General features: G+C 39.9%; 1 protein-coding gene across 4 annotated transcripts; it reads right to left on the bottom strand.

Annotated features, from left to right (window-relative positions):
• Nucleotides 1-1,522: 1,522 nt before the first annotated feature.
• SLC9B2 (solute carrier family 9 member B2) lies at nt 1,523-24,307 on the bottom strand. 4 transcript variants are annotated; one of them, XM_054202241.1, is made up of 13 exons: nt 20,605-24,307; nt 19,844-19,886; nt 17,846-17,948; nt 16,073-16,256; nt 14,397-14,567; nt 11,553-11,695; nt 9,333-9,460; nt 8,263-8,438; nt 7,605-7,711; nt 6,290-6,439; nt 3,811-3,919; nt 3,441-3,577; nt 1,523-2,467 (listed from the first exon to the last, which is right to left on the bottom strand). In XM_054202241.1, exons 3-13 carry the CDS (start codon nt 17,936-17,938, stop codon nt 2,228-2,230), a joined length of 1,638 nt encoding a protein of 545 aa, XP_054058216.1. In that variant the 5' UTR covers nt 17,939-17,948; nt 19,844-19,886; nt 20,605-24,307; the 3' UTR covers nt 1,523-2,227. The 4 variants fall into 4 exon arrangements, with proteins under 4 accessions (XP_054058216.1, XP_054058215.1, XP_054058217.1 ...); XM_054202240.1 differs by lacking the exon at nt 19,844-19,886; XM_054202242.1 differs by lacking the exon at nt 19,844-19,886 and having other exon boundaries at nt 2,338-3,167.
• Between the last annotated feature and the right edge of the window lie 103 nt (nt 24,308-24,410).

A 24,410-nucleotide genomic window follows, 5' to 3' on the forward strand; every position in this document is an offset into this window, starting at 1 on the left:
TTCCTGATATTTTTATCCCTGTGCTGGAATTGCAGGCTATGAACCTTAAATATTTCTCAGTAAGCTTGCTTTTTGGCTTGGAGAGGAAGGCGTATACAAATGCATACATACTGAGCTATAATTAATCTGTATACAGAGGCATATATGGACACTCTGCAAATAATACAGTTTCAGTTTTCTTTAAAAAGTATTTTTGTACATTTTTGAGTTGCATATTAAAAGTGTAAAAGCTAAAATAGAATTGATTAATTCTTACTAATGCCAAAAATATCTAGACACAGCAACTATATTCTATAGAGTATCCTGTAAAACAAGTTCCATGAACTGCAGCATAGAAATCTGCAAGGAGGAATTGTCCACCTTGATTATAGGCACAGTCTAACACTCTTACTAAAAAATAACAAAACAAAACTTCCAGTTTCTGAGTGATGCTGTATTGACTCCTTACCTCAGAATGGGGCTTAGAATGACCTACTCACAGCTAATTACTTGCACAAAACATGGCAGAATAAGAAAGATTTGCTAGTACCTGTAACAGGTCAATACTAAACCCTGACTGATACCAAAGCTAAAGGCAAGAGCAGGATTTTGATCCACAGAAGTGGTTTACTCCTGGCTTTAGGATAGTCAAGGAGAAGAGAAAGGAAAGTCTTCTGGGTATGGGAAAATCAAATGTGAGCTATATTGCAACTGACTGTGCAGGAGGCATCTATATTAAATAAAATGAAGAAAACCACATTTGAGCTTTTTGCTCCCCCTGGTGAAATGTTTTGGCAAGATATTTGACACAAGCATTGCCAGTCATTAACGTGATCCACAGCCGCACCCAACCTCTGTTTCTGGGAAGACCCAGAGGACCTGAGGGTACATGCTGAGGGTACCAGCACTGCCAGGAACACCGCTTCCTCCCGACACCTGTCTTCACACAGCAGCCTTCCTTTCGCTTTGTACCATCCCTCTCAGCACTGCATTCTTAAGGCTGTTCAGCTAAAGTCTATTGGTTTTCTGCATCATAGGTAAAAAAACACCTTGGCAAATCTAAGAGGCCTTCACTCTCCGCAGCCAATACAGCCAGCCACTTCTTGGAAAAATGAGCACTAACTGGTTATATTTTTAGCAAATACCTGGTTTTCTTTGCTGTAGTTAGGAGATGTAGATGTGAGGACCTCATCGTGGCATTTTCTCAGCCAGATGAGTATTAACTTAGGACAAAGCAACAGGGAATCCAGCTGACCCATGAATCTTGATTTGAGAAGAGGTCTGCTGCTGTTGCCAAGTTCCCCAAAAGGAGCTGAGGAAGAAAGGGACAACTTTGCCCTGTCAGCAAACCCCACCCAAGAGGAGCTCTGCCCTCTGTCCTGCAGTGGCCATCACCAGAATGTAGCCACTCTCAGTGGCTGAAGAGCTGGCTTTCCCTCCCTTGACATTGTGTTGTGCAAAGGCTGAGGTACGCAGGTGAAGAAGCAGCCATCCCAATCCCATACAACATACAACCCTTTCCCAGTCTTTATAGCCTCCTCACAACCCTCATCCCATTTTCAAGCTCTGTCCTTTTTTCTACCAGCACCAGCAACGCCTGTATTGCCACAGTCTCTGACAGACCCAACTGTCTCTCAGCACATAAGCACCACCTGCTGTTTCTTGCTATGACCAAAGCTGACAGACCCTTGAAGGTACAAAGGGGTGCGTGAGCTGTGAGGAAGAACAGCAATAGGAAAAGGCAAGTTTTGGAACCCAAATGACGAAGGAGAGGGAATCACCAACCCATGGCAGGACTTGTTCACTGTATGTCAGCAGTCTCTAATTCACAAGTTGCATTCTTTGAGCTGTTGAACTTGTCATCTCATAGCCCAGTTTCAACTGTCAAGAAGCTACTCACATTTGTCTCCATTTTCTTCTGTTTATATTCCACCTCATGACTCCACTCCATGGCTGAAAAATTCTGATCTTCTCCCTGGCCTCACACCCACACATTTCAAGTAACTGTTGAATGCTAACTTCTCAGGGACTCACTGCCTGACGAGCCTATTCACTGTATGTTCAGCTATTTCATCTCTTAAGGCACCATCAACACATAAAAATATTTTATAAAACTCTACCAGGACTGCTTTTAAAATAGCAGACATAACTGACACTTGTTTTGGTTTCCTCCAGAAAGATTACAGACACGCTGTGTTTACTCAACAGAAGTGTAAGGGCTGAAGGACCATATTCCTGTAGTTGTCTCTTACGAAGGTTCACAGGCCTCTGCCTCTTCTGCAGCCTCAGCACCTTTCTCATCCTCCTGGCTATTTGTCTGAGCCTTCTGCAAAAGTCTGGGCCCTGCCAAGCCAATAGCCAGGGCTCCAATTGGAGCAGTGATCAAGATAGCCAAGAAAGCTACTGTCAGTACATCCATTCCATATTTTTCCAGTTGCTCATCCTGATGACTTCTCGCTGTATCCAGGGCAAGGGAACCTATTGCAGCCTGCAGGAAAGCAAACATTGCTGAGATGGATCAAGTAACCTTTAGCATTAAAAGAGGAAAGAAAGGGACTAATCATCAGTCAACATTTAACATAAATTTGACATTTTTAGTAGATTCAACCCATTCATTTTTAGGGAGTACATAGGTGTTATGTTACACCTATGAAAACAATTTTCACTTGGCTACACTTTGAATTTCCTAAGCTCATGAGCTTATCTGGGTGGTTCCCTCCTGTGAAGAACATTGCTTAGCTACCATTTTATCCACATTTTTGGAGAATGTGTGATTATTGAAACAGGCCAGAATATTGCAGCTATTAAAATGCCACACCTTGAGAATGCATCCTGAAAGCAGTCAACTAGTAGCAGCTTCTGAAAATTTAGTTCACAAATCTTGCAATAACCCTCGCCTGTTCTGATTATTTACTTTTGTTTGCAAGTAATCATGCTATTGAGGCAAAGTCTAAATGACTTAATGATCACTGAAATAAAGGAGTAGGAATGCAGTGAGCCTGAGGCTTCTGCAGCAATACAGCTGTCAGACTACCCCTTACTAAAATGACCACAAACTGAAAACCCATTCTGAGCCTCTGGTGTGACTGTCCCTGCATACACTTCATGTGCTGTAAGAGGGAAACGTTTTTACCTTTGTTTTGAGAGTTCTCGGAAGCTGTATGCAAAGGCACAGTAACCTGCTATAGCTGAGAAATAGTTAAACTTCCTACGATAACGTACAATTCTCTGTCATTATTAAGAGTACAACCCAGGATGCAAGCAATACACCTTCCCACAGAAGGCTCTCCATGCACTTTTCAAGCAGACTTAGGGGCAGTTCAGAAGATAAACTGTCCATATACTATGCTGTGCTGTTGTTCAGCCTGATGCTCTCCCCGTTTACTGCTGTGCTAGTTACGAGGAGATTTGCCAAAGACAATAGATTTAACCTAGAATGAAAGTGATGTTGGACTGTTTACCTGGACAGTGGCTTTGGGCATCCATGCCAACGAGACGAATACTTTCTCCTTAAAATTAAACCCAGCAAAACACACCATCATGAACGTTGCTATGATTCGCACAACTAGGGCAATGGCTAATGTAGCAACACAGAGCCCTGAAACAAAGACAAACATTTCTCAGTACTTTTGTGCATAGCTGTCTGAGTGGAAAAAGCCTCCTAAAACTGTTGATTTACAGTGGTGGTGTTTTTTTGGTTTGGTTTTTGGTGGGATTTTTTTGGGGTGGGGAGCAGTCATAATGTATTTTGCTTTTATATAGCATCTCTTTCTTTATAGAGATACTTTGGAAGCTAGTAATGAAAGCTGGATAATCAGTGAATGATCTTACCAACAGTTTCAGGCCTAAGAGATGTAACGGATACTTCTGCTCCAATTAAACCAAAAAGAAAAGGTTGAAAGATATTCCATGCAACTGCGACAATTTTTTCTACTTCCCTCTGCAATCAATCAAAACAAAAATAAACTGTACATTTGTAAATTCACAAAAATATGGCCAAGGAGACACAACATTTAATTTATCAAAGGACAAACTGAAAATGTATCATAAAGATTGTCCAGAATTGCTCCTACTTCTTTGACCTAATACTAAAAGATTCAAAATCAGTTGTGCACCTTTCAAAGGTCAGAATGTGTCTTGCTCTGCTGGTAAATAAATGCTTGCTATCTCAAGAAGAGAAACAAAAATCACTGATGTTTGAACAGTAACAGAGCAGTTTGCAGACAAGAGGAGGAAAATAAAGCATAGTTGATTTTCAATATTTAGGAAGGCATAATTTGAACAGTTTTGCCATGAAGTTTCTGAGCCCTTGGGAACTGCATACTTAAATGTGTTCTTCCATTTGTATCTGAGCAGAGACAGAACCTCAAAAGTTTCAGTCCTGACCTAACTCCACTCGTGCTGTACTCCATCAGAGGCCTGTCTCCATGTGGGCAGGACCAAAGTTAGACTGAGCAAGTCTGAAATCCCATATTAGCAAAAAGTGTTGAACTTTCCAGTGCGATGTACTGTATAAGGACAAAGCCATCTTTTCTCCTTGTGTTTGAACTTTATACCTAACAAGTTTTCTAAAACAGCTGCTGCCAGGATAAACAGGAATCTTTCACTTACATGAAGTAGTACATGTAGCATATCTAATAGCACTTCTTTTCTAATTGAGTTCTACAATAGCAAATGAACCTTCAGGCTGGCATGTGCGGAAAATATAAATGCAGTGCTCTGTCTCTTAATAATCAGTCTGGGGATACATGTGTCCTGTTCTTGGTGTACTGTCTGGGACTCATCCTGCAACATCTCTTGCTCTTCAGTCAACGGAATGGTAGATAACTGCAATACAAGAACTTCTGTAACCTTAAAGAGAACAAGGTGAAAATATGCAGACCTCTCAATATTTTTCTTTATTTGCCTCATTTCTCCCTGTTATCTCACCCTTTTCTTTTTTGGCAAAAAACCACAATCCTCTTCACAGACGTTAGCATTATTTCAGTCTGTTTACTGCCTTTTTAACTGTTTCAGCAATAGGTACAATGTTCCTTGTTGTCTGTGGACAGTATTTGCCAAGTGACTTCCACCGGGGACAGTATGAGGCAGTGGCCTTTGAGAAGCTCAGCAGGAAAACCTTGGTAGTATATTGAGTATACAGTATGCAGACATCTCTGACTGTATCTGATAAAAAAGAGCTAGAGGCATTTGAAATCAGCATCCTTAAGGCCAAGAAGCTTCATTCATGGATCAGAATAATTTAAACAGCATTTATAGACTGCATACACTCTTTTAAGGTCCTTTTGAAATTCTTTAAAAGCTTTTCAATGGAGATCTTTATCAGTTGTAATGTCCTTAAGTAGTTAAGTCCCAAGATGCGTTCTTTGTCTCTTAAAATCGGACAACAATGTAATAATTTAAATAGAAACCATGGTTTCTTTTTCGTTGTTTTAACAAACCTTGAGATCTTAACGAAGTCAGGGTCTAGATGGGGATAATAATATGGACTCTGCTATATCTGATCCCCTTTCCTTTCTCCTCCCCTTCTCCTACTGCATGTCACAAGGCTACAGCTGCAGAAGAGAAAGACGCCCTAAGAACATTAAGTGTAGATGGTATCAAGCAAAAGAGGCAGCGAGACATGCCAAGGTACAGAAATGCAGCGGGGCAGCAACAGTAAGAGGAAGCAGGCTTAGCAGCTAAGAGAAAGTGACTAAAAAGCAGTCTTTTGTATGGTTTTTGTATGGCCTTATATCACCATTTATTGTGGGCACCCTGCTCTCTAATTTATCCAGAACACACTGACTGGAATTTGATGGCAAAGATGAGACTGGGAAAGATGAGAAAGGGTGGTTAATTACTGTTTTCCATTTCACCCTGCAAAACCACAGGGGACAAAACCTCAGGGTATTCAGGCCATGTGCACAACTGCATTTGGACACCTGTTTGTAAATCTTACCATAAAGTGACTGTGTAAGGTTACAGACACTGTCACAGAGCCGAGACATAAAGCTTTGGATTCCTAGGCAAGTGCCTTGATAAGTAAATCTCCTTTACATGGCTTAAGATGTCTAAGAAAAGCTTGTGAGCATTTCTCTGTCAGTATGTTAGGCTCTGCATCAATGCATATTCACATGCAAGGTAACTTTCTATCATGCTAAATGTTAAAGACTTCCAAAATAAAAGTAGAATGCTTTGTTTAATCCATACACTTCCTAGAGATTCATAAATGCACCATATTACCACCCCTGACAGAAATTCAAAATCCTGTCAAGCTGTATATTCAAAGGAGTTTTGGTACGGTATACTTCTTTATGTAAACATTTACCTTTTCATCAGACCAACCCACACCTGCAACAAAAGCTAAGACTAATGTGCAGAGCCCTCCTGATCCAGGGAAGCCAAAGTAAATGCTGCCAAAAACAGCAAACATGGACAGCCCAAGTACAAAATACGACCTCTTCCATGCCAGAGATGCCTGCAGCCAGGAAAGAGACAAACAAAAAAGTAAATTTTTTTTAGAAATGGAGGAGAAATTTTACTTCTGTTAATTTTGAAAATAACAATTGCTATTAACCATTGTGAAAGAATCAAAGCTTTCAAGTGAGACTTCAACTGTTCAGTTGAGTTGAGGGTATTTTTTCTTACTTTAATTCCTAAGAAATTTAAGTTTTGGAAATGTAATATTTTCTTTCTCCTGCACATTCAAAATCTTATTTCCAGTAGGCTTTTTGTATCACAAGGAACATGATGCTCTATTTTAAGAGCCCTGCTTCAACTCTGATAACAGGATTTTCTACCTGTGCAGTCAAGTAGTAAAACAGTTTATCCAAGGAGAGGTGAAATCCTTGCCACCAGATGTTTTTAAGGACAAGTTAAACAAACATTTGCCAGGGACAGTCTTGTTTTGTTTGATCCAGTCTCACAGCAGACAGTTATATCTCTGCCACTGGTCCCCATTTCTGTTTATCTGTTTAGTTCCTGTATCACACTTCTTATGTCATTTAATAAGAAAATTTTGTCACACTGAGGGCAATAGATGCTTTGCAAATTGACTTCAGTAATCCAGAACCTATCTACTTTCTTCCACAATTTTTTGTTCACTTAATTGCCCCTTGATAGTAAATTCACCTACCACGTTATATGAGCTTAATTTTTATTGAAAGTAACACATTCTAATTGGCACTAATGATATGCCCAATCACTTAAAGCCTACAATCTGTCCACTTTACTTGTTTTTAATCTTAGGCCTAGTGGAAACATCTTATAGAAGTAAATGTGCCACGCATCAATCTAATTGATGATTATTTTACTGTCTGAAATGGATATCAGACACTTCCTACTTTACGTGTGGGCATTTCCACCACCTTCAATGAGAGCAGGATGATGAGCTGAGTTCCAAACTCTGCATCAGGAAGGACTATGAGATCATACATTTTTATTGTTGCAGTAAACAAGTAATCACCTAAAAAACATCTTCACTTGATAGGCTTTGCATCCTGGAAGCTGTTAGCGCTACTCACAGCTTTCCCCCAAAACAGCTTCACATGAGGCTTGAAAATTAATAACTTAGGAACATCATCCCTTAGCAAATCATCTCTATTTTCTAAAAATATTTTTTACTTTTTTTTTTTTTTTTTTACCTGATCATGGCTTGGGAAATATCGAACAAACATTCCCAGAATCCCCCCAGCTGCTATGCCAACAGCAACCTCCAGCACTCCACGGAGCACATTGTAAAGAGTAGAACCTATGTGGCAAAAGAAAAACGGGTTCAGTAAGCCATACACAGATCCTTCACCCACAAACCACACCATGGACCTACGGGGGTGATTCCAGGACAGCGTCTGCTTTAAATTACTTTGGGGCAAAGGGGTTCAGGAGGCAAACTATGATCCTGAAAGAACTGGATAGTGCAACTTTCTCTCTCTGGAACCTCATGCCAAGAAAGTGTGCCAGAGAAGCCAGAGAAAGAGCCACTGCAAGTGCATTGCCAAACCCAGGGAAATTTGAAAGCACTTATGTTGGGCCTGCAGGGACCAGACTTGGCAGCTAAGGGAGCAGACAGGGAAAAATGTTCTCTGAAAGTTGTTGTGACCCAGTACTCAGAGCAGACAATGTTACACTAAGACTTTTGATCATGGGTAGTTTTCCTCTCAATATTCAAGTCCTTACATGACATACATGAACTTTATAAGGAGGTGTCATTAAGTTACAAACCAGTCAGTCATAACAGAGCACACGTTCTTCAAAATGCCACTTTTTGTTCTGGATTTCACTACATACAGATTAACCACATACCAGAAGAGAAAGCCATCCCAAGGCAAGTGTTGAAGCCTGTGATAGCCAGAATGTCGTCAACGCTGCCAGCTGCCATTAGCAAAGTTGGGATACCTTTCTCTACCCCATATCCCCCAGCCTGTAAAATCAGCATTGAGGGAACCACCACAGCAGGGGAGACTGCACCTAAAACAAAACTGAAAGCACATAGGTTCAGCCTCTCTTAAAAAGAAAGCACTGAACTAAAAAAACTCAAAACGTTCTCACCCCAATTCTTTTAAAGTGTAAATAAACAGACCTTTACATAAGGTGTTTTCTTTACCTTTCCCTGCTAATTACAAGCAGGGGTATTTCTATGCAAGTTTGCAATCAGCATTTACATTTTGCCCCACTCAATAGTATGAAAAGTAAAGGGCTCCGACAACTACGACTTGAGTCTACGCTGCAGGCCAGTTATAATCCCTGATACATGCCTTGATTGTCCCATTTTGGACCTGGTCTAGATGTCCTTATGACTCAGCAGCCCAGTTCCTCGTCATAAAAATCAGTGTGTGGCAGAGTAGGACTTCATCCATCTTGCTCCAGTATATGGGTCCAGACCAAGTTCACCACTTCAGCAGAACTAAATGGAAAAGGTTTCCTCTTCAAGGATATTACTCCAGAATACAACATGCTATATCCTTATCCTTGACTTGTGACAAGAAGGCTGTCCCACGTGCATCCCTCTATGGGGAAATTCTGAATTCCAGCATGAAGATTCTCCAAATTGTGGTATCATTTTCTGTCCCTCAAAGCCCCTTGTGTTGTGGTTAAAGACTCAGGGATTGCACCATCCCTCTTCAAGTGCCCAGACCACAAACACAAAAAAGTAATACTGCAAGTACTCCTCCACAGCCTGGAAATTTGACCTTTAAATTAACCAGAGAGCCAGACATGAATGGTAAGCAAACAACCACAGGGGCTAAGCACAGCTTCCTAACTGTCATTAATTGAGGTCTCTGCTTGGCACAGAGAACTAACTGCACTTGAGTCATTTAACTGTAGCATGAAAGCAGGCACTTTGTCACACAGGAGAAAAGAGAGCACGTTACCCTAGTATAAATCCCCATTGCCACGGCAAATGCATGAACAAGTAGGCAAGAACAGCAGCTGTGCATGTTTCTGAGATGCACGGTCCGAAAGAAAGCCGCAAACAGACTGCTTTGAGCTTCTTAAGAGCCTGCAATATACAAGCACATTCAGACATTAGTATCAATACCCTTGGCTTTATGGAGAGGAAATACATTTATGATCTGATATGATTTATTGAAAGAATGCCCCCTGAGTCACAGTACAGGATGTGACAGCTTTATGTGGCCTAAGCCAGAGATAGGCTCAAGCACAACCGGATTTGGATATAAAATTCCAAGCGTGGTAGTGAAACCCACTGAATCCAGGTTCAACAAGGCTCCTGCAGGTCACAGGAAGGAGAGGGAGAAAATTCTGTTTGGCTTCTTGTGCAGAGCAGACTAAATGTGAAAGGCTGGACTATCTGGAATCCATTTGAAAAGTGCATCCTCAACACAGCTGACTTACCCACAGTTACTTGAGGTCATTTGCTCCATCCACAAAAGATTTTGCTATAATCCCACAAGTTGTGTTAGCACCGCCAAAAAGTTATCCCCAAATCCATGAACAAATAATGAAAAGTTGTAGAACTACATAGAGTCCATGAAAGGAGCCAAGCGTCTCTTTCAGCTCTCACTTGATATTCAGAGCAGATTAAGTTCCATTTGGCTCAGCAACTTCTATTAAAAAAATTCTCTAAAACAGAGTATTTACTTTTATTAATAGTTAGTCACAAACATGACTCTGTTAGGACAGGTCCCTAATTTTGACATGGAAAAAAACACCACAATGAGTTGCAATTTTTACCAGCGCAGTTTATCCCAGCATAATTAGGGCTGAGAATCACCAGAGAAACCGACATCTTTGTCTTCACAGCTTCAATTACATGAGGAACAATTGTAACTGCATCAAAGCATTGTTACATACAGAGTCCAAATGACAGTTTCAATTGCCACATCGGAGAAAAATGAGTCAAAGATGAAGCTCCTTTGTCAAAAAAAGTTGTCACAGAGTAGACGGAAAAGCAATATCTCACAGAACTGAGCATCCAAGCTGTGTGTAACAACACACAGTCCATGCTCATACAAGATTGAATGTCTTAGAAAAATGGATGATAATAATCTAGGAAACCAGACATTTTTCAAGAATGACAAACCCCTGTTTTTGTAAATATCTGAAGCATTGGCAACTCCCTGTTTTTCATCTTGGTTAAGAAAAATCAGTTTAGTTGTTCTGAACTAGCTATACTTGACTTAAGTTCTATATAAACTTTAAGCAGTCCCTTAAACTTAAATAAAGAGGGGCCAATATGGTACAGCTTTATTTCAGCCAGCTGATTTAGGTCAAGCAGATCCTTGCCTTCATTAATTTATGGAATCATAGAATCTGTTAGGTTGGAAGGGACCTTTAAAGGTCATCTAGTCCAACCCTCCTGCAGTAAGCACGGACATCTTCGACTAGATCATGTTGCTCAGAGCCTCATCAAGCCTGGCCCTGAATGTCTCCAGGGATGGGGCCTCCACCACCTCTCTGGGCAACCTGGGAACCTCATGTTTCATAGTGTGCAGAGCAAGACTATTTTTTTGTTCACAGAAGCTTTATGGGCTTTATTGTGATGTGAAGCATTGTTTCTGTAGTACAGCAGGACTCATCTTTGCAACCAATATATTTGCATTAAAATGGCAATGATTCCAAAAAAAACCAAACCAAAAACTAAAAGAAAAGAAAAGAAAAAAGTAAAAAAGACACATAGGTTTGGATTTTTTGGTTGGTTGGGGTTTTTTTGATTGGTGTCAACACAAGCAACATTTTCTTTCAAGGACTGGGGATCTCTTCCATTACTTGTTTTAGTCTGTCAGTGTAAACTGACAGGGAGTTTGTCAGGGTATGTAAACTCTTCCAGACAGACCATGATTGAGCACATCATCAAGATGTTCTGCTCACAAAATTCAGGAAATTTCTTTAAGGCAAGGGGGAAAATAAAATCAGTTTTCTTCAGTTATTTTTTGGGTTGTTTGCCTACTCTACAAATCCAACTGCCAATATTAACATATGACTATACAATAGAAACTATGCTTTCTGTAGTGCTCTAATTTGCAGATCCTCTAAGGCTGAACCGTTCAATATTTTTAACAGAACAAATTATTCAATTTTTTTGGAGGGCTGTTGTATACTTTGCCTCACACAAATGGCTGATGCCATACCTTTGGATCCAGGCCAAGTCCTGCTCGGGTCAAGATAATTGAAAGAGCGACATTCCTCAGTGCTGCAGACCAGCGTAGGTTTATCTGGACGATGTCACTAATGAATGGAGTATTTCGGATTAGGAAACCAGCAAGTAGCATCCCTTAAGTGAAAGAAAATAAGCTCCTGTCAAATGATCTGGTTTTGTTGCACAAAAGAAGCTTGCATAGCGTTCTTAAAAATAGACACCGTATTTATGAAAGACAAAGGAACAATTAATGTTCTGAATTATTAGTCATGTTTTAACAATGGGGACTGAGGTGTGGAAAGAGAGAGATGTTTAAAGCAATGAAAGTGGCCTAAGGACACATCAGGTCACCAATGAATAAATCTGCAGGATGCTGACACGTAGCTTTAATGCGAGTCAACAGGATTCAGCTTTGTTCATTAGGTGCAGGTGATACTTACCATAAGAAAAGACACTTCTGCATCCTTAAAGATATTTTTCATGTTAGCTTATTTTAACATGAGAAGAGGAAGATCGTCTAGTGCTGCGTATTTATCTCAGAAGTTAGAAATCTTTAAAAATCCTCTTAGACCTAAGAAATGCAGGTATCACAGGAACCGTAATGCTGAGTTCATTGGGAAATCTAATCTAGAACAGCTAATCATGGACTAACTTAGATATTTTAAAAGGCTTGGGCAACATGACTCATGCAAAGAGGGAAAAAAAAAAATCAGGAACTTGCTCTTATTCTCTATTTGAGCTTGCAAGATCCAACCTTTTGCAAATATTAGTAAAACTGTTTAATCATAGACTTCCTTCAAAGCTATTGGAACTGTAGTTCTGGAAGGACACAGACAAGTGCAGGAAAGGATGACTTTAAATATAGATCTGCGGAGATGCATTGTAGGTCCTGATGATTTAAAGGTACATCTTTGTGCCGTAAATTTATATTAGCCACGTTAAGAAACAGGAAATAAAAAAAGACAAAAAGTAAACAAACACTGCACTTAGGTTCGTGTCAGCTTGGTGTGAGCCTTGGCTGTGGACTTGATTTGTCCTGGAGCACGCTAAACTTTCGGTCATTGTTCTTCCCACCACCTCCCGGAAAAAAACTGTGGCATAATTAATCTGTGGTACCTCATGACAATTATATCAGGCTAGCATAATGATCACATGCTTTTTGCAGTGTTTGCTTGAGGTCCAAGTCACGAAAGCTACCCCAATCTAGAAATCTGCTTAAAGCAAAGAAAGCTGCACCTCAAAGCATATTTTCATTGTTCTGCTGTATGTTTCCTGCTGCAGAAACCTCTCTGCAATGTATACCTAAAATATACCGTGTGACCGTTTCTGTAGCAATTTCACTCCTTCTTTCCTCTGAGGCTCACTATAAGCTGCATAAGTACTCACCCAGCCACATTACACTCAACTACACCTGGCACAAGTGGATTAAGGCACGTAGAGTACAAGATTTGTATTTTTTGTGTTGAAAAGAATATTCAAAGACATTGTCTATCTCTTCTTCTGACTCATAGATTTCTCCAGCTTTCCTCAGACTGGGGATCTGAGTAACGAACTCCGTCCTAAGCAACTCAACAGACATGTGCTGTCATGCTTAAGTTTCTGTTGTTCAGTATTACCTGTCTGACAAAGCAGTTTCATGCTCAAGCGTTAACTTTTAGGTACAGATGTAATTAAAAAAGCAGAATCCAAATGGTCAGAAACATTTTTTTTAAGGGGGGAGTGTTTACTTAGAAAGGACAGACTCCCTGTGTGTTACGTTCTGTGTTCATATTATCGCAGATATGCATGCTGTATGCAAAACTTCCCTCCCTCTCATTTGAATTTTTTCTCACTGGTGAAACTAAGTAGTGCAAGAAGGCGTGCGCTGCCTGGACAGAGCTGTATTCAAAGCTGTAGGGCCCTTCTGTAAGCAGCGCTCCTCTGTGAGGCACAACACCAACTATGCAGGTTACAAAATCACATCTGTGCACTACAGGCAGATATTTGTAGCCCACTCTGCCATGAAGTTTTACTGTCTGTCAACAGCTTTACTCATTTATGCACTAAGCATAGTAAGGGGGCAGTATACAGCTGGTGAGAAGAACCTGGAGCTTCATTTTTCAGCTTCGGTGACATCACAGCACTTCACAATATTGTACTGATCTAACCAAAACCTCCTCTAGGAAAAAAGTCTGAAAAGGTTCTGATGGTGTCAGAATAAACGTCATTTTCATTTTTGTGTAAAATAAAATAAGATGTTGATACGAAAAACAGTATTATGATTGATTCAAAAGATCTCTCTTTAGAACAATTATTCCTTGTAGTGAATTTATTTTCTCAGGTTTCAATTATCTTGAGAGAAAGGAAGGAGAAGAAAGAAATTGCTTTGGATTACCAGTAATAGGGAATTCCTGTAGTGTTTTCTTTGGAAAACATGTTCATTGTGCAAGATACATGTGAAACAGCCCAGCAATAATTTCCTTATGAATTAATTATTCCATTGTAATAGGAGGTCCAGATTAAGACTCCTGTTTAATGATGTTAAAACCAAATTTTAAGTAACTTTGAGAGAGGGCACTGAAGGATAATAACCCTTGAATCTGTAGGTATACAATTCTCTGGCCCCAAAGAATGAAGAGGAGAGCCTCAGTAACATACAGGCAATTTTATCTGAGCCAGTTTGGAGAATTTTGCACCTTCTCAGAGAGGACCAGATAAAAGTCACTTGGAAAAGCTGCAGATTTTGAGCGTGACACAGTTTGTTTGCTCCCAATCCAAATATATCTGGCATGCAGATATTACTGTACAGTTTAAACAACACAAATATGCAGGAAGAAAAGAAGGAAAGATATCTTACCCAGAAGAGCAGGGAGAGGAGGAAGTGTTCGTATTTTAATGAATCCAAAAATTTTACCTCCGATGACAGCAAAAAAATAAAGGAACAGAATTCCAAACAGGTTTCCACCTGGGAGACACTCGGCCCCAGTGATCGACCAAACCACAGCCCAAACCAGGACCACGATTGCAACTGGAACAAAACAAGAAATACTCATGTTTAATCATCTCCCTGGCACAACTTTGTTTGCTCTTAGATCACATTTGTTTTTCTACTAAGGAAAAAGGTACCATGACTTTCAGAAATAAAATCATTTACCTTAAAAATTAGTTTAATTATAACAATGTCTTTAGTCTTTGATGATCCCTAAACTGATGTTCTGATTTTATAGATCCTAAGATGGTAACAGGAACATCATCAGGGATCCAAAACGTACTGAGTGAGCCTTGGGTCACTCTGGAAAGCACTTAACAAGTCCCAAACTTAAAGCAAAGAGTTTCACTAACTTATCTTGCATTTGCTTATCTTCTTTCAGCTACTCCAGAACTGCAATAAGAACCTTCTGCTGTATAGACTGGCACATCTTCAAGCTAATGACTGCAGCTCCAGTCTAATTTTTAAAAGAATTTCAGTATAGTTTTTTAGCTGGATGTGCTTGTGCAATACATTGCTATCTCTACCAAAAAAAAAAAAATAATCTGAAGGAGGTTGTGTCTCTGGATAGCCTGAAGTAGTACAGATGTTACCCTTGATACAGCAGTCAAAGAGAGATAACACACAGGAAAAAATTTCCTGAAAAATATTATGAGGACATTAAATGAAAATATTATAAAATATGTGGAAATATTACGCTCTTTTCAGGCTCCCAAATCTGTTCCTACAGTTATCCAACAAGAACAGGCATGCATAGATATAAAAGCAGAAGGCCGAAGGAGTGGAAAAAATGTGTTGAATAAATCCCCCTTCTCATAATTATAAGAAAATGTACTGCATTTTCAGATTGGATTTTTCTTAATCTTATTTGAGGGTGACAGGTAGCGAAGGGAAGACCAGTAGATTTCCAAACATAAAAGCCTAAGAATCCCAAATGAGAAAGAATGGAGGCTGTTGAAGCAGTCAAAGCCACAGGAAGTGTCTTTTGTTAGGAAAAGTCTGAAATAACTGGTTAGGCAGGCATTCTCTTCTGTGAGCCTTCAGTGCATGGTAAATCTTAAACAGAATGGGTCACTTTGCCTTGTAGTTAGGATTTGTGGCTTCGCAAGCCTGGGGTGTTAAGAAACAAAAGAAAGTATCGCTGCAAAGCCTCATCTTTGTTACCTTAATTCAACAAAAAGCCATCCAGTGTGCCAAAAATGCCACTGTGTTTATAATAATCTTAATGCTGTCACACCAAAATGAACTATCAAGATGAGAATTAGGAGGTCTTTCCTCTGATGAAAACAATTTGCAATGCAAAGGCATACCTACCATGTTAAACACAGAAGAGAGGATGGAGGAAGAAAAACTATACATTCAAATATTTTCTTTGCTTCATTTTTTTTGTTTCCTACTGAAACGTTGAAACAAAAGTGGGATGTATAAAACATAGCTATCTCCCTTCATTGTTTTCAAGGACAATGGACAGGTATCATCACATCCAGAGAAACTAGTACCTCGTTTGCCATTTCTCGGTTTAATTAAACTCTGTCCTTACATACCATTTGTCACTGTTTGGGCCAGTAAACCCTGAGGAGGACAACTAAATATTTGCCTCCATGTTCTCGCAGGTATTGAAGACCCTGCTATTGGTTCCGGCGGTGGCTGAGCACAATGATTCAAGAGAGCAGTTTCTTCTGTTTGTATATTCCCATCGCCACCTTTGGCATCTGCTGTTGGACCCTCCTGAATAAAAACAATGAGACTCTTTCAGATGTGGCACTTGAAGTAGCGTACAAGACATGAAATCAGCTGTGATGCACTAGATCCACACTGTCTATAGATGGCTACGTTAACGACACAATTGCTGTAGGAATGGTCCAGCTTTGTAGTATATTTAGGATTTTTGTTTACCTGTTTGGTTTTGCATGGCACAGCGAGCTGCATATGAGAGACTGTGAGACATTTGCCTTTTTATCTGCAACTGACAGGACTCCTGTTCTCAATAAAATTGTACCTGTTCAGCAGCAATATCATCATATTTGATGAAGAAACAATATTAATAGGCCAGGTTCAGCTTATCTCATAATACGAGCTAAATGTTTATCAATATTTTCTGCAATTTGATAGGGTTCTGCTTCCAGACTGGATTCCACAATACAGTTAACAATTAGCATCATTCCAGTGAGGCAGGGTCTTTAATATAACTCCTAAATAACTTCTGTTGCAAAGCCTTGAACCAAATAAGAAAACCAACTTGTGATTACACAAAGAACAGCTGGCCAGTGTAAGCCTTACTCACATGATCCATTGCTGGAAGGCTCAAGCTGGTAAGTCAAGGTAGAGATGGAGAGATACTACTCTGGGAGTTAATTCCTTGAAGAATAGTTCCTTGAAGCTGCTCTCTTATACTGATTCATCTCCTTATCCATATTCATAACCAAAGCACCTTTTGACCATTTTTGGATATGTGTCTCATTTCATTTTAGGGTCCTTTTTTTTGACAAGTTAATCATCTACCTTCCCTTATGATTATTCACCTTCATGTCAGCTCATTGTCACAGCATGGACATGGAATTCTTGTCTATGCTGTGGTTTGGCCCTTCTCCAGTAACAGTTCCACATTTCCCATTATTTTCTGTCTCATCTCTCTCTCTAGATATTCGTGTATATATATATATATATATCTCCCTTACTCAAAGTCACAGTTGGAACACAAATCTTGTGAGCTTTCAGCAGGGAGTTGTTTCTCTACCCTGTGATTCTGCGATCACCAGCTACCCATGTGTATAAATATACACCACACAGTACCTTTACAGTTAGTATTATATGTTTACTCTAAAGTGCCTTTTATGTTAAGAATTTTATTCTTACTTGCATTTACTGCAAATCTTTTTTAAAGCCATAGGCATTTCCAAGAACACTGGAAATATGCATAGAGAAGTTTAAAATAATGGTTTGGGGTTTTTTATTTTTATTAGATATGAAAAGGAAGACATGCATGAACACCTTTCAGCAAGTGGACTGATAGGCGCAATTCAAAAGCAAAGAAGCAATCATAAGTCCATGTAATTCTCTTCCATAGCTGATTATAAAAGGTATGCTGATGCATTTCCTGCTTCCAGCTGAAATTGCAGCCACTGATTTCCAGCAATCCAACATACAACAGACTTTTAAAAACTGAACATTTGTTAATTGTAAGAAATTCCCACTGAGGAGATTTCTCTTTCTATTCCCTTCAGATATGGAGATTTTAACAGATGTAGGAAGAAAAAGGAAAGGAAAAGGAGGGTTCCCTCTAACTAAAATTGTTCTTTGAGATCCTATTTAATTACCTCTCTTTGCTCAAGCATGGGAATCGTACCACTTCTGTCACATACTGATGGCTCAGGATTTTCATTGTCATTTACAATATCCGCCTTTACCATTGTTACAAACCTAAGGAAAGCAATAAAGATAGAAAAGTTGGAGAGAAACAAATAATATTATTTTCCAGATAGAAGACTTGTCAGTGATGTTGTTTCTTTTCCGATAGATCAGGTGAAAAAACCCTCACAGCCCAATTTGGAATTTAATGTTTTTTGCATGCTTGTGTATGCTGTACATAAGAACGACAGACACTAACAGAAGAACAGTATTAAACTTACCAAGTTATAGATTAACAAAAAACAAAATGAAAAAATCTGAGTTGTAGAATCACGTTGATGTGTGCTAACCTGTTATTTCCTGCTTAAAAGCAAGGCTGTAATATGAATATTGTGCCTCCTATCAGCACAAGATAAAGGTTATTTGCCGTCAACATCACTTACCAGGACCATTAGTTCTGAAAGTGTCACAGGTCCTGTGTGCATGGCAGTGGAAGTGACTATTTCATAAAGTTAAGAACAACAACTACAGTTTCTAAAGCATACACACAAGGGGACGCTTTTTCCTGAACTTAAACCTGACCAGATCCAGTTATGATTTTCAGGGGAATTTTCAAGAACATGGTTCTGTTAGATATCACTATTCACAAACACATTGACTGAATATTTAAGAAACAGAAGATGCCTGTTTGAATAAAGATCAGGACCATGCACAACTTGCAATCTATATTCGGGTGAGGCTGATAAAACATGACTTTTTTTTATTGCTTATATCCCATGGAGATACTTCTCAGAGCAGGAAGTAAGGTCCAAGTGAGTAATGGTCATCGGATTTACTCAGTCCAACTGGTTGACTTCTTGTCCCATAGATGCTAACAAAAGATATGGCAGTGCACGGTTCTGTACGTCCGAATTTTCTTTGTGCAAATATTTACTGTAGTTTCACAAGTCTGAGCCAGCGAGAGTCGCATGCACATATCTGAAGACACGGCTTGCTAGTGTTCTTCTTTGTTACAGCAAATGTGTGCCTATATTCTCCTCCAACTACATTTCAGTGCTAACAGCATTTTCTTGAAGTCTTTTACTTGGCTCTGGCCATCTAAAACACCACTCAAGTTAAGCCAGAAGTTCTGAGCCAAGGAATTCCTTGCTAAATTGCTGGAAGCAAGTCAGAGCGCTGATTCTCACAATTATCAAGCCTTCAGTGTGTAATGATATGTTTGGTATTTGCGAACGATTGATGCCATGAACAAAGATAGAGGCTATTTTAACACCTGGGTGGTTTTGTTTGAGCTGTTCTGATATGAAACTGGCTTGAGCCATGGCCAAGGCATAGAGGAAGAATAGAGAGCCATAGGCAAGCACTTTCAGTATGTTCTAAGATAATAGTTTTTCTTTCTTTCCTTTTAAAATGTAAAGTGTTAATTTACTCAAATTGCAGTCCTTTTCTATATTTTTAATGACTACTTTTGGAACCAAATAGTTGTGGTCTCAAAGTTTTTTAATGAAATAAGTGATACTTTTAGGTTTTTTCGTAGGATTATTCATTCTTTCATTGAGGATGAAAATCCACAAATGCCAGTCTACTAATGGGAATAGAAAGTATCGGTGACCTACCAGTGTCTCTTTCCTTCCCTTCACTGACCACTTTCCCAGGGCACAGGTACTTATTTTTGTAATTTTGAAAGGGATGGGTGTGGGTGAGGAACAGAAAGATATTGCTCTCCATCCAGCTTTGCATGGCTGACATCCCAGTTCTTGGGGGTCGTGTAGTTGTTGGCACGAAACGCATTAATACTTCTGAGAAACCCAGGTCCACCTCGCAACAGCTTCATCTCCTGAATGTATTGTTCCCAGTAGCATATAGGGAGGAAAATATTGACTAAGCAAAGATGTTGGAAGTTCTGCTTAGCAGGAATGGTTTCAAGGTGTGAATGAGTCGTCTGATAGTGGATGTACTGTCCTTACCTGTTTTGTGACAGGCCTTCACCCTCTCAGGTTCTTGATACTCCTATTTTAAAGCAGCAGCCGGTTAGATTAATGAGACCAAAGGGAGTAGTTAGCTCAGTCGTATCAGAATGGGGTTTTTTTTTGAGTTCATGGTATTTGTTTGTTTGGGGTTTTTTTGTTTTGTTTTGTTGGTGGGTTTGTTTTGTATTTTAAACTTCACCCCCTATACAAACAAAATCAGCGATTGAGAAATCATAGAGCAGAATTCATACCACAGGGTTAAGGCCTGTACCATGGAAACCAGCCAGTGACAGACTTATTTCAGTACCGCCCTGTAGAATATACTTTCCTTATTTTGAAATGAGAAAAGTTTTTACTATAGGTTTTTATTAGATCCTCTCATTTTACTTGTTTTTAGTTGGTAGGGAGGAGGAAAGGGAGAGCTGAACTGAAGAGATGACTGACAGGGCAGCATGTGCGTGCTTATATTATTAGCTCTAGTGCCCTGGCAACTGTCAACCTTCTGCTTTGTACACGCAGAGTACAGAAAGGAATACAAATAAAATACCACAGCCACTGCTACAGCAACTAATATTCAGAGGCAGGAAAGGAAAAAACCTCGCATCGTCATCACCCACAAGAAACCGAACCCTGATGCAACCTCCTTCCCCGCTTCCCCCCGCGGCTTCCTGCCTGCAAAGCCAGCAAATAGTCCCCCACGTTGCCTCTCCGGCCGCAGGGGATGGAGATAGGACGAGACAGAGGGGCAGAAAATTTACCTGGGGAACGGCAGGGATCAGAGAGAAGGAGCCGCTGCCCGTGCAGCCCCTCTCGCACGGCTCCGGTCCCTCCTGGAGGCGATAATCCGCTCCCCGCAAGCGGCAGCAGCAGCCCTGTGCCAGCTCTGGCTCCTCCTCCCCGCTGCTGCCGCTAACGCCACGGTTCCTCCTCCAAAGCCACAGCTTTGCTAGCCCAGCAGCAAAAACCTCCGTCTGGAGCTTGGGAAGACCGTAAAGGGCTCCCCGGATGCCGTCCTGTGCACCGTGAGTCGGTCCCCGCCGGGCAGGCGGCAGGACGGTGGGGGCGAGTGAGGGGGTGGCCGTGTCCGAGCTGTCACACAGGTGTCAGGGCCACCAAATGGACCAGCCCTGAGCCCACAGCCCCCGGGAGGCGGGGTAGATTTGTGTGTCTCATACAGCCAGCCCTCCGCTTCCCACGTCATTTCATTGTAACCTGTACACATTAAAAAGGTTGCTTTATACCCTGCCTTTCCCGTGGCTGTGGGGAAGCTAAACACAATCCTCTTACCCAGACTGCAGCACCGCAAGTGGAGGTTAGGGGCGAAGAAAGGATAAGGATGTGAAAAAAGTATAAGGATCTCTACACAATTCTGCTCTGGATGCATGCAAAAGAACTGCATTAGGGCAGGCAGCAGAATAAAAAAAAAAACAAAAAAAAAACAAAAAACAAAACCCTGCATATTTGTGGTGTTCCCATCAAGACTTTTCTACGCCTTAAAAGAAGAAACAAGTGTGTGCCCACTTCATCTGCAAGTGCGCATCAGGGAATGAGACAGACCTTCTGTCTCGACCTCATTTTGCGAGCTCCACTAGCTGCATGTGAAAACAGATTCAAATGCAACATGTTGCTACTTTGTTCTTGTAGCATTACAAAGAATTAAGCTGGCTACAAATCTGAGGGAAAAAAAAAGCCACCACACCACTGTTTTTTGATCAGATTAAATTTTCCAGAAGGACTCTGGATCAGGGAAGTTTCTTCCCCCCAACCACACAAGAGAAAAGTTTGACCTAGAATCTGAAAAGTCAAATAACTCCTTGTGTTATCACTGGGGTGGAAGGAAAAAAAAATAAAAATTACCCAGTTCCATTAAAAACAGAGCAGAGAATTAAGAGGTTGCAAGAGCATTAAGAAGCATTCTCCTTTAATAACTCCAGCAAGTCTGCTGGAAAACCCCTAGGCATTAGAACACATTTCAGAGTTGTAGCTGTTAACACACCCATTGCTAATAGCATTGCTAATAACGCAAGAGACAATCTCCACTGATTTTTTTTTTTGTCCACCAGCTTCTCAGACTGCCACTGAAAAATCCATATCTCTGCGCTTTTGGAAAAAGCGGGTGGTAGGTATCTCCTTTTCTTGCAACTCAAAAAACATTTGAGTAGCACCTGTATATTAGAGTCACCAGCGAGCTTAGAAGTGTTAATGAATAAAGTTCAATATGCAATATGTATAATGATTATTCTCTCAGATTCTTAAGTATATTTTCAGAATACACACTGAATTTCCCATGTTGCTGCAGTGGGGGGATTCTCTTTTCAACATAAGCCTGCTACACCTACTATAGAGGAAGGACTTTGGCCTTCATATTAAACTCTAAAAGCATTGAAACAGTATCTTGCCAGCCTGAACTTTTAACATTTGGCTTTATGTCAGTCAACAGTGGTGGAGCTGTTTCAGATAACTTTGTATTCCTGCCTCAACTTGATCCTGCTTGGCTGCCAGGGTCGCTTCATTAAAATACTAGATATGCAAAAACCCGTAAACAAACTACACAAGATCAGAATGCTCCAACCATGATTAAAAGTAAAAGTTAAACTCACAGTGAGCCTAAGGAAGACAATATCCTGGAATGCCCCATCCCTGAAGTTTTCAAGGCCAGGCTGGATGGGGCTTTGAGCAGCCTGGTCTAGTGGGAGGTGTCCCTGCCCATGGCAGGGGGGTTGGAACTAGATGGTGTTTAAGGTCCCTTCTAACCTGAACCATTCTATGATTCTAATATCCACAATATCATTTTATCCATATCCACAATATCATTTTAAAATAGTAAGTAAATGTAACTTTTACAAATAAGAAGCCTGATCTTAACTAGACGTGTTCCATTATCTTTGAAATCAAGTAATTAATATTACTGCTTCAGCTAATATTGAAAAGCCTGAGCAATAAATTTAAAAACATGGCAGTTGTTACAGAAACACAAACAAAATAATATTGTAGCCTTTTTTCCTGTGCTGATTACTGATCAATCATACTCAGTAGCATTTATTCTTTAATTCCTCCCCCACTTATATATGTATTTAATATATGTGAAATTGCATACAGCTTCATTCACAAACTGGATAAAACAAGCTGTGTGCAGTTTTTTAAAGCTACCATATTTATAGGCCGTCAGCCCATGTCATTCATATAAAATCTAGCAGTATGTTAGCAAAACAAATAGTTTTGGAACTCGGGTTATTCATTGCCTCACATCTCTGGTTCAGCACCTCTTTTTTTCCAGACTATGAGACTTCATAATAATAGGTTTATGATTCATAAATCAGAGCTACCATGTGCTATATCACAATAAAAACTAGCACCTAGCATACAGATTTCACAATATTTGTTCGATATTAGTACATCCTTTTGAAAAGGAATATATTGGCTCTGTCTCAAGTGGTAAAATCCACTCCTTTTGCTTGTGTGCTAGAAGTCAAGCATACTCATGAAGATCCGCCTGTGTATTTAATAATACTTTTCCCACATATCCCCCCATCCATGCCTTACAGAGTGATGTCCTTGCATAATACTTTCTGTATGTGGAAGGGGAAAAAAAATAAATATACATAGTAATGATACTTCCAAGACCATTTTAGGAGTGATCTATTCCATTAATGAAACAGTTCTGGCCTCTATTTCTCCCACTAGGGCCTCTTTTGTACTAGTTAATGTACTCATTTTCTAGCTGATTGTAAAAGTACGTGTGATTCTCTATGATCTCTACATGCTACAAGCTTTAGTCTTAACAGCCAGTAGAGCAGGCTCCTCTCCTTCATGAAGACAGTGTCTGTAATCGTTAAGTGCTTAAAAAAAAGCCACCCAAATTCCAGAAAGTGGCCAATCCTACTGCTTCTATTGGTAATCTGTTGCCCTACCTTTTGTGCTGATCCACTGTTTTTCCAGATTCTAACACTCTAACTTGCCCAGGACCTGCAAAATGGATGTTGCAGTTGCACAAACCAGCTATGCGTGTACACTAACTCTTTACTATATGTGCAGGAACTTTCATGTGCCCATACACCATGTATATACAGTGTCTTTGACTGTCTTGCACTGTTCACTTCAGATCTGTAAGTGTTGTCAGGCTTGGGACATATTCTTTTCAACAATTTAGACTGTTTTTCTACAGCTATTGCAGTTCTAAAACATTTTGCTAGTGATAGTAGAGCAGAGAGAACTTAAAGTAACTTGCAGAGCAGAATGTGGTTTCAAGTACAATTTGCAACTAGTATGTTCTCTAATACAGAAACACCTATTACCAGTAACAAAATTATTCAGATATTGAAATCTTCTAATTTGCTGTTATTTCTGCCACTGTCTCTTTAAACTGCACTTGGTTCAGGACCCATTTGGCCGATTTAATAGTAGTTACTCCCTTTTCTCTAGATAGTCTGTCAATGCTAGTAGGAAATCTAATTGTGAATATTTAGCTTACAAATACTTTGCAGGATGAGAACAAAGGTAGTATTTAGTTCCTTTCACTCAGATTTTGTTCCTTAAATAATATTTTTTGCCCTCTAAAATATTA

The sequence above is a fragment of the Rissa tridactyla genome, chromosome 5 (genome assembly GCF_028500815.1).
Source record: "Rissa tridactyla isolate bRisTri1 chromosome 5, bRisTri1.patW.cur.20221130, whole genome shotgun sequence".
NCBI lineage: Eukaryota > Metazoa > Chordata > Aves > Charadriiformes > Laridae > Rissa > Rissa tridactyla.

What these genes read in the sequence shown, in the direction of transcription:
- SLC9B2 (XM_054202240.1), bottom strand. Translation starts at nt 17,938, where the DNA reads ATGGTAAAGGCGGATATTGTAAATGACAATGAAAATCCTGAGCCATCA. An exon ending in TCTTAGGCCTGAAACTGTTG is followed by an intron (nt 3,578 to 3,810) that starts GTAAGATCATTC and finishes TCTTTGTTTCAG; the next exon opens with GGCTCTGTGTTGCTACATTA. An exon ending in TGCCCAAAGCCACTGTCCAG is followed by an intron (nt 2,468 to 3,440) that starts GTAAACAGTCCA and finishes GCTTTCCTGCAG; the next exon opens with GCTGCAATAGGTTCCCTTGC.